General features: G+C 36.0%; 1 protein-coding gene across 2 annotated transcripts in view; it reads right to left on the bottom strand.

The window, feature by feature from the left end:
* Positions 1–1075: 1075 nt before the first annotated feature.
* The window catches only part of LOC110029173 (light-inducible protein CPRF2-like), a 32769-nt gene continuing 23342 nt past the window's right edge, over positions 1076–10502 (bottom strand). The window contains exons 3-6 of one of the 2 annotated variants that reach the window (XM_020731344.1): positions 8558–8711; positions 6640–6715; positions 5871–5996; positions 1076–1698 (exon numbers count right to left, since the gene is read on the bottom strand). In XM_020731344.1, the coding sequence (XP_020587003.1) occupies positions 1351–1698; positions 5871–5996; positions 6640–6715; positions 8558–8703 (696 nt within the window). In that variant the 5' untranslated portion in view covers positions 8704–8711 and the 3' untranslated portion in view covers positions 1076–1350. Of the gene's footprint in view, positions 1699–5870; positions 5997–6639; positions 6716–8557; positions 8730–10502 lie in introns of both variants that reach the window. The other variant, XM_020731343.1, reaches the window with a different exon arrangement.

The raw sequence follows: 10502 nt of genomic DNA, 5'->3' as shown, positions 1-10502 counted from the left end.
TTGCAAAAATATGAAGTTTTTAGATAATTAAAACAACAAAAATAAATAAACAAATATATATATATATATATATATATATGTCTTCAGACCTCTATTTAAGTACTATTTATTACTATTTTCCCAAGATTTTTATGATGACAAGTACATTTTACAAACCAAATTTGCTAGCTATAAAAATATATTATCAAATTAAGAAAAAAATAGAGGCATTTACATACCACCACCAAATTTCTATGTATTTTACATCATCTAACACCTAAACTTCATTTTTTTTAATATTTGAGAAGTGTCCAAATAATCCTAAATTATTTTTAATTAAGCTATAATAATCCACCATGGAAAAGATTAATATGTTTTGAATAGAGCTATGAATTTTGCTCGATGATCTTTAATCTCTCATAAATTGATTTGAATTTTAACTCGGATTGAGAACTAATTAAAATAAATTATTTGAGGTATGATCCGAAACTTTGGATATGATTTTTTTTCGAGCTGATTTCTATTCATACACAGATAGACTCGAGCTCGGCTTGACTTATGTTTTTATTCATAAAAATTATATATGTGCAAAATAAAATCGAATATGAAGAACTATGAAACAAATCTAAATAACTCAATTTAAACCACCTTGTTCTGATTTCAAGCCAGAACATATCCAAATAACTTAGAATTTGAGCTAGCCCATTTCTATTTCTATTGGGAGGGTACAAAATTTATACCCGCATTGTATCCTGACCCGGCAAGAGTCACGATGCTATTAGAGTGCAGATACATCAAAACTCTGCTCGTAATATTTTTCCTTTCTAGAGGCACTTCAAGCTGGCCGCTGCACCTTGTCTTGAGGTCAGCTCGAAGTAGTTTTTTTTTTTTTTTTTTAATTATATATAATGCTACAAGTCGATGTCTAGCTGAATCGGAGCCAACTTGTTTCAATTGCAAACCGATTCAAGCCAATTTCAAACTGGACCGGATCCAAATAACTCAAATTTGAGCCATCTCATTTCTATTTTGAGCTTGATTCTATTTCGATCCAATCTAACTCAAAATCAAACAAAACGAGCCACGAAAGTATATCAATCCAAACTCAATCTACTCCGGCTGATTTCCATCCAGCTCCAAATCCGATTCTCAACAGCCCTAATTTTGACTGGTGGGTACATAAAAACCCTTTTTTTAAAAATTATTCAAAACATTAAACTAAAACTTGCATAGTCCTAGAAGAGCAAGAGATTCAAAGTTAAATTCTAACAAACAGAACAGAGAAACCTAGGAACATTTTCTTCATTAGCAGAACGATAGAAAAGCAGTTTGGCACTAATCTAATTCTGTCTCTTTCCACCTGAGCTCCTCTCAGGATCCCATCCAGAAGCATCCCAGCTGCCGATCCTCTTCGGAAAGCGCTCCAACCCGGCTGCCGCCCCTTGTCTGGCTGGAGCTCCGGCGAAGCCGGCATGGACGGTCTTCGGCCGGAGAGCCGCCGGGGGTGATTTCAGGAATGCAGGTGTTGAGTCCGTGGTGCGACGGAGGGGCGAAGAACCGGCTGGGGTCGTCCGGCATGGGAGCGGCGGGGGGGGGGTCGGAGTTTCCCTCCGAGGGGCTGCCGGAAAACGGAATGCTAACGGAGGAGATGTCAGACATTGTTGGGAACATTGGACTCATGCCGGTGACTCTCTTCACTGTGTCTTCGGCCATCTTTACCTGTGATACCGAGCAGTTTTACATAAATACCACCTTAGTACCAAAATAATATGGTTATATGGGGTCAATAATAATATTATCAAAATTTGTTGGTTCAAAGCATCATATGGGGTCATATAAAGTTGTTATATTAAAATGTTCACGGTTCGCTCCTAATCCCGTTTTTGCTCCCATCCCGGTTCCCAGTTGGACCAGTTGGACCAGCCGGTCCGGTCCGATTTTCAAAACCAGGAGTAAAAGTATATCATTTGATGCATTTAAATATTTGTTTTTTAATCAACAAATTCTTTTTTTCTAATTACAACCTTGTAAGTGCCTATTAGATGTGAGATTCCTTTGATTGAGGTGTAAATGCAACGGATAATTTCAAAGGGAAGATATCTTTTTGCACCAGCAAGTTTAAACTTTCTATACTTTGATGTCATTTTCTGAATTTATTCTCTTCTAAAATGTTTGTTAGGGATGTTTACAAAAATACCTGGCAATTCTTACATATTTACACAAACACCTAAACTTTGATATTCACATGTAAATCACTCAAATCTTTCATATCACATAAAAATAGGGTCATTTTAACTTTTAAAAAAAAGTGAAATACACCTTTTTCATACATTAGGTTTGTTGTGAAAAACGACGACAATAAAGTGAAAAATGGAACGAGAAAAATTGTACGCAGAAAAACACCAGAGCGACACACTGATTTACGTGGTTTGACAAAATTTTTCTACGTCCACGGAGCTGCAGAGGATTTTATTTCTTCGAGGAATTACACCGTCAAGCGCCTCGACGTTTACAAGAAAATTTATATTTTCTTATCTCAATTCCTCTCTCTCTCTCTCTCTCTCTCTCTCTCTCTTAGAGGACTTGGTTTGGTCTTGCTTGAGTTTTTTGCTTGGCTTGTGACAAGCTATAAGAGTTTATTTATAGAAACTAAGAGAGCGGTAGGTGGGAGGTAGTTGAGCGGTAGGTGGGAGATAGTTGAGCGGTAAATGAGTGTGGTAGTTGAGCGGTAGGTGGGAAGATAGGTAATCGGTAGGTGAGAATCTTAATTAGGAAGTTAATTAAATTGCGGTGGACCGAGTCTCCACATTACCCAACAATTCTCCCACTTGGAGACTGGGACACTGACTGCATCACCTACTGGTCGCATCATCTACTAGCTGTACCGACCTTTTCCTCAAACATGATATCCTTCACTTCTGCAACTCAAAACACTGTCTTCATGTCAGAAGACTAGCTAAAGTCAAGCACAACTTCACCTTCTCACAAGTAACACCCTCAGTTGACATATCACCGTCAACGTACCTTGTACCACCAAGCTCTTTCTTGGGTTATGGGTTACTCTTGTATCCTTGTATCTGCTTACAACTCTCACCGCATGAGCAATATCCTGCCCCTGCTGAAAGCCCTTTTCAACAAGTCCAGTCTTGTACCTCTTACTGCCACCAAACGTCGTCTTCACCCGGTACACTCACTTGTTGTGCAATGACTTCTTTCTTAGTAGAAGTTTTGTCAGGTCCCAAGTCTGATTCCCTGGTAGAGAATCCGTCTCCTCCTTGATCAGCTCCCACTTACTCGAATTTTCATCTTACAAGATTTCTTTATAGCTTTGTGGTTCTCCGTCATTTGTCTGTACAAGGTCTAATTTTCCTGCCTTTGACACTGCCACTTTTCAGGAAATTGACATTCTTCTGCTTCCTCATAATGTACCTCTGACTCATGTGTCCTCGCCTGAGTAAATTTGTAGTCATAGTCATATATAGTGTGTTGTTAGTTTTCTTACCCCGAGCAAGTACTAATGCTCCTTTGGTAGCCTTCCAGGTGCTAATTGAGAACACTACTGAATGACCACCCTCATTGAGCTGCCCAATAAAGATGAGGTTTTTCTTCAACTCAGGAATGTATCTGACTTTTGCAAAGTACATTTGCTCTGCAATATCAACGTCTCCCATCCCCACCACGTCCAGAGCTTTTCCATCAGCCAGATATATCTTCCCAAAGTTATCTGCAACATAATTTCACATTAAATCCCAACAGGAAGATGTACGGAAGGAAGCTTTGAATCCAATATTCAGTCATCAACAGAACTGTAAACTGTCAGCAATAGCGCATACTGTATTTCTTCAGATACAACATTAATGTCATCATCCCCCTTCTTCTTAAGATTCTTGCAGTTACTTTTTATGTGGCCAACCTTGCCACAATTCCAGCAGGTTACCTGCTGACTAGACTTTGATTTTGATCTTCCTCTGTTTGAGTTTCTATCATGTGATCTCTCTCTGGAATCAGCATTCAGTGCCGAACTTGAACACGAAGTCTCGTCAAAATCCTTCTTGCGCACTTCCTCAGTCAAAATCAAATCACAAATATCATTATATTTCAGTTTGAATTTACCTGCAGAACTGCTAACTGCCATCCTTATGGTTTCTCAGCTATTTGACAATGTGCTAATAAAATCAGCGCATGTATCTCATCATCAAAATCAATTTCAACAGATGCAATTGATTGTGATATTATTAAAATCAATCAGGTGTTGAGCAACAACGACACCTTCCGCCATCTTCAAGTTGAATAACTTTTTCATCAAATGCACCTTGTAATTCACCGATGGTTTTCATACATACCTGATAAAGTTGTCATGAGATATACAGTAGTCCTCCTTTGATGACGTTGTAAGCAACCGATCTCAACAGGGTTAATCGAATAACCTCCAGAATCTATCGATCCAACAGGTTTCATTCCACCCCGTCCATCTTTCTTGGTCGTTTTCACATTAACGGAAGATAAAATTTCTTCCCATAGAGGTATTCCTCTATCTGCATTCTCCAGTAAGCATAATCTGTGTCATTAAACTCTGATGTCATCACTTCGTCTCCGCCCATCGTTCTTCCTTAGATTCGAACCAAAGTTCTGATACCAGTTATTGTGAAAAATAACGACAATAAAATGAAAAATGGAACGAGAAAAATTGCACGCAAAAAAACACCAGAGCGACACACAAATTTATGTGGTTTAGCAAATTTGCCTACGTCCACAGACCTGCAAAGGATTTTATTTCTTCGATGAATTACACAATCGAGCGTCTCAACGTTTACAAGAAAATATCTATTTTCTTCTCTCCCTTCCTTTCTCTCTCTCTCTCTTCCTCTCTTTCTCTCTTAGAGTACTTGGCTTCGTCTTGCTTGGCTTTTTAGCTTAGCTTATCACAAGCCATAAGAGGCTATTTATAGAAACCATGAGAGCGGTAGGTGGGAGGTAAGTGGGTGTAGTAGGTGAGCGGTAGGTGAGATTCTTAATTAGAAAGCTAATTAAATTGCGGTGAACCGGATCTCCACATTACCCAACAAGGTTAGATGGCATGTATGTAAAAATTGAAATTTAGGTGTTTGATATGTTAATACATAAGAATTAAGTGGTATGCATGCAAGTTTCTTTTATCTAATTACAACATTGTAGGTGCCTATTGGATTTGAGATTAAAATGGGGTGTACACGCATAGACAATTTCATAGTGAAGATATCTTTTTGCAATAGCAAGTTTAAACTTTCTATATTTTCATGACATTTTTCTAAATTTATTCTCTTCTAAAATATTTGTTAGGGGGTATTTACATACATACCACAGAACTCTTACATATATACAGATCTAACACCTAGCAAGATATTGATACTTACAAGCAAATCACTCAAATCTTTCTTATCACATCAGAACTACCACCATTTTAATTTAAATGAAAGGGATTATTAGACTCAAACCACCCCCAAAACATTGATATTTGCAAACTAACCACCCAGGTGATTTTTTTGAACTACCGAACTGATGTATTTACATGTGTCATGATCTAACTATTGAGAATTTGAAAAAAAAAAAAAAAAAGGTTGGGGTTTTCCATGAATTTTGATATTTGAGCGACATTTTGAAAAATGGATGAAAGAGGGTGGGTGATTTGTAAAAAACAAGTTTTGGGTCTTTTGTATGTAATTGCCCAAAAAAAAGTACATTTTCATGCATAAGTTAGGTGGCATGTATGTAAAAATTGAAGTTTAGGTATTTGCTACGTGAATATATAATATTTAGTGGCATGTACGTAAATTTTGAAAAAAAAAAAAAAAAAACAAGAAATGATAATACCGCAAATGAAACAAACTCAATGTACTATAGTAAAGTTTTACCTTAGCTCTCAAGGTCTCAACATCTGCTTTAAGGATTCTATTGTCCACAGCAGCCTCATTGTACTTCTGGTTTACATCAGTGAGACGCTTCATTAGAGTTGAGTTTTCAACTCTTAATTGTGAAACCTATGGAGTAACTTTAAGTTAATGAAACATAATTATTTAATAGAAAATGAGAAATCGCAAGATTTTTTAAGAAAAGAGTAAATTGTAAAAATAGCCGCCCGACTATTTACATGACAATGTCATTTTAGTCCTAGAGTTTATAAAAATGCTAAGTTAGTCCATAGGTCTAATAGAGATTAAAATAGTTTAACTTGAAATTATTTCAACTCATATTAAAAGATTGCAAATTTTAGATGCAGCACGCAATTCTTTTGGATTGACATATCTCGCACCTAAACTTTCACATTTACACGCACAACACTTTACCTATGCATGAAAAAGGTGGATTTCACTATTAAGAGGTGATAATTAGTCCTATTTTTGATGTGATATGAAAGAACTGGGTGATAAGCATGTAAAAATAAAATTTTGGTGTGAGAAACGTGAATCCATATAAATTGTGTGCTATGTATGTAAATGCCCCTAAAAGATTTTGGGGACTGGACATTGCATAGAGTTAAAGGATTATTTTGACACTTTTTTCATTAAAAAAGCAATAATAATTAAATTTTATTACTGAAATTACCTTGACAAAGAGTTATGAGATTATTTTGACAATTTTCTCATTAAAAAATAATAATAACTAAATTTTATTAAATCAAACCTGTGATTCAAGCTCACTTAAATGCGCTTGTTTTCTTCTTCGAGAGCGCCTCGCAGACTCGCGATTTGAAAGCATCCTGATAAGAACAAAGCTAACAGGTCAGTGCCAAAAAGCCAAGAAAACAAATCTGTTTGCAAACTACAGTAATTCTTTCCATAAACGCTACAATCTAACAAGTGCAAAAAAGAGTGCATAAATGCAGAAATATGAAAATACAAGAAAATTTATATACATGCAGTTCTTATGTATTTATATATCTAACAACTCAGCTTTCATCTTTACATTTATAGCACTTAGTTATCATAAACCTATGTATGAAATTGTGTATTTCATTTTTAAAAGGTACGTAACTGCGGTATTTTTTATGTGATATTAATGATTTAAGTGCTATAAATGTATCTATAAAAGTCTAGGTGTTCGACATGGAAATACACAAATTGTGTGGTATGTATGTAAATGCCCCAAAAATTTAATATAGGTGCCACAATAAGCTGTATATATGTTAAAATATCACCATATCTAACAACAAAATTTCCCTTTTTACATTTGTACTGCCCAAATCTTTCATATCACATAAAAAAATGCCACCATTTTAACAAATAAAAAGGTAGATAAACCTTTCATGAATAAGAGAAAGTGGCATGTATGTAAAAATTGAAGCTTAGGTTTTAGATATGTAAATACATAAGAATTAAGTGGAATGCATGTAAATCTACCAAAAAATTAATATAGGCGCCACAACAAGCTGTGCATATGTTAAAATTGCACCAAAATTCTCACATTGATACACCAACCAGCTGAATAAGAAACATGTTACAGGAGAGCATGAAAATTAGTAAAATCCATGGAGCACTTCAAAACATAACACATAAGGAGCATGCAAAGCAAAAAGTTATCTGTGTCTGTAATAGACACATGACAACATCACTGAAATGCAAAACCATACATATATTACAACTACTCTTGTTTAATATTCCAGGAATAAATTGTCAAAATGATCCCTTGACTCTTCGTAACGAGTCATTTTAGTCTGAGAATTTATAAAATTGTCAATTTAGTCCCTATACTTTTTAAGCATGGGTTGAAATGATCCCTAATGAGGACTATTTTAAGCCTTTTTATAAAATTCCAGAGACTAATTTAACAAGTGTAGTCCCCAACTACTCTTGTTTAATATTGTCATAAAGAAATTGTCAAAATGATCCCTTAACTCTTCGTAAGAAGTCATTTTAATCCCAAAGCTTACAAAAAATATATATTAAGTCCCTATACTTTTTTAACGCGAGTTAAAATAGTCCTCATTGAAGTAGTCCCCAATGAGGATAATTTTAGCCCCTCCTATAAAATTCTGGAGACAAATTTAATAATTTTATAAACTCTAGGCCTAAAATGGCTTTATGTAAAGACCTAGAGGACTATTTTGACACTTTACTCATATTTCCAACCTAAAGTAAATAATTATGTTTATTGAGCAGAATTTTAAAAAGGGATAATTACAAGCATAGCACTCAAAACATTGCTATTTACAAAATCTAGCACCCAAGTGATATTTTTGAACAACTGAACTGATGTATTTATGCGTGCCACGATCAAACAATTGAGAATTTGATAAAAAAGAAAAATATGGGTTGGGGTTTTATTATTAATTTTGACATCGGAGTGAGAATTTGAAAAATGGATGAAAGACAATGCTAGATTTGTAAATAACAATGTTTCGGGTGCTAAAACGGTTGTACCCTCCTTTCATTATGTAAAAGTGAGATTACATAACTATCATCTTCTCCAAGCCAAATTTTATGATGTTCTTTATTCCTCAAAACGGAAAATGTGAATGTTCTCATCAAAGATAGGTTGTATTTATATGCATTAAAAACTTGAACAAAAATTGGAATCAATAAAATGCAAATGACGAATTTACCTCCTAAACCGCTTTGCATCAGAAGGGTCCATATTTTCTGCTGTTTCTGCTTCTCCATCAAACTCATCATCATCAGACTGCTCTCTTGAAGATCCACTAGTCCCCGTCCTACCTTGAGAAAAGCCTGAATTCTGTTTAAGGGGCATGGCGGGAGCTACCGCCGTCCCAATACCTGCATTAATAACTCAGCAACAGACCCTACTAAAACAAAGGCAAGAAAATAAAGAGCATCTGCCAGCTTAAGGTATCAGGAAAAAAGGTAAAAGCATAAAAATTTAATAAACTAAAGCGAGCATGGCAAATGAAGAAAGCCGTAAGAGAGCTAAATTATTATAAAAAAGAAGATTTACATACATACCTCCCAGTTTTTAGGCATATCTAACTTCAATTTTTAGACACATAACACGTTTACTTATAAATGCATGGAAATGTGTATTTCACTTTTTAAAGGTTAAAATGATGGCATTTTTTATGTGATATCAAACATTTGGGTGGTATAATGTAAAAAACAAAGTTAAGGTGTTAAGACATGTAGATTCATATATGATGGATTGAGTGATATGTATGTTTAAAAAAAAGGTTTAATTTAGTTCAGTTAACAAACTTCTACATGTATACTCCAAATTAGACCTTGAGCCACACACGACTTGCCATCTCTCTCTCTCCCCCTCTCACTTGCCCTTAAACATCTGTATTTACCGCCCTATCCTAAGTTCAATCTTGCATTTCCCAGTATTTCTCGATACCTATATCAGGCCATCTTCCTTTCACACGACCACTCTCCCTCACTCTAAGCTCTCCCATGGCAGCCCTTATTCGCCTGCACCTCCACTGCTCGATGCCTCTCCCACTCACTCTCTGCACCATAAGGTCTAGGGATTCACCTCCCACGTGCTAATCTTTCCAGATCTGGTGTGCTCAACGCCATTCACAAAGAACCTTCTACATCAAACCGCACACATTTATTTCTTGGAAGAATTACATACATTCCATTCAATTCTCATGTATTTACATATCTAATACTTCAACTTCTACATATATGCCACCTTACCTATGCATGACAAGGTGTATTTCACTTTTTAAAAGTTAAAATAGTGGCAGTTTTGATGTGATGTGACAGATTTGGATGGTATAATTTTAAAAAACAAATTTTAGCTGTTAGATATGTGAATACATAGAAATTGGGAGGTATGCATGTAAATGCCCCTTATTTCTTGCCAAAGATGTTTGAAGCATTGTCAGCCGATGCTTGATATTAGGTTAATATGTCCATGTTGTTAAGAGTGTCAACGCCCGTCGACCGGGGGTGACAAAAGAACCAGTCCATCCTTCCTGTTGGATCAGGACTAGTGTATTCGTACTTAAGGCGCGCGATTCCCCGATCAACTCCTTCATGTGCCCTATTCTTCCACCAGCCTCCTAGCCATTGCAATCTAGCCTCCATCGCCCCCTTCAATCTCTGCCATTCCCCCTCCGACCACTGCAGGTCACCCCGACGATCGTCCAACCGCTGCTGACTCTTCCCAACCTCCTCAGTGACTTCTCAGCCGCCCTCTAACGATGTCCAGGATTGTTCCTGCCCTTTTGTAGTACTTCTTTTATTATTTGTTAAGTAGTTACTTCTTATATTATCGTTCTCATGTTTGTGTTGTCTTTCGTCCAAGAATTCATGTAGTACTTCCTTCGAAATCAGCAATAAAATTGTGTCGTTTGCGTCGTGATTTGGGTTAATTTTGGTATCACTATCCTGAAAAGTGTGCCAATCTATCAAGCCATTCATATAAACATCTCAAATGTTAGCAAATATTAAATATCCATGCTTACTCCTGTTATTGCATCGAGATACAGAAAGCATATTAATAATCCCAAGGCCACAAATTATAGATACATATAATATGTAAATCTGGATGATCGCTCCCAGTTGATTTCAAGATCCTGAGAAATC

Source organism: Phalaenopsis equestris, unplaced genomic scaffold (genome assembly GCF_001263595.1).
Source record: "Phalaenopsis equestris unplaced genomic scaffold, ASM126359v1 Scaffold000552, whole genome shotgun sequence".
Lineage (NCBI taxonomy): Eukaryota > Viridiplantae > Streptophyta > Magnoliopsida > Asparagales > Orchidaceae > Phalaenopsis > Phalaenopsis equestris.
The sequence above is the reverse complement of the archived record's forward strand: the minus strand, read 5'-3'. Positions and strand labels throughout refer to the sequence as shown.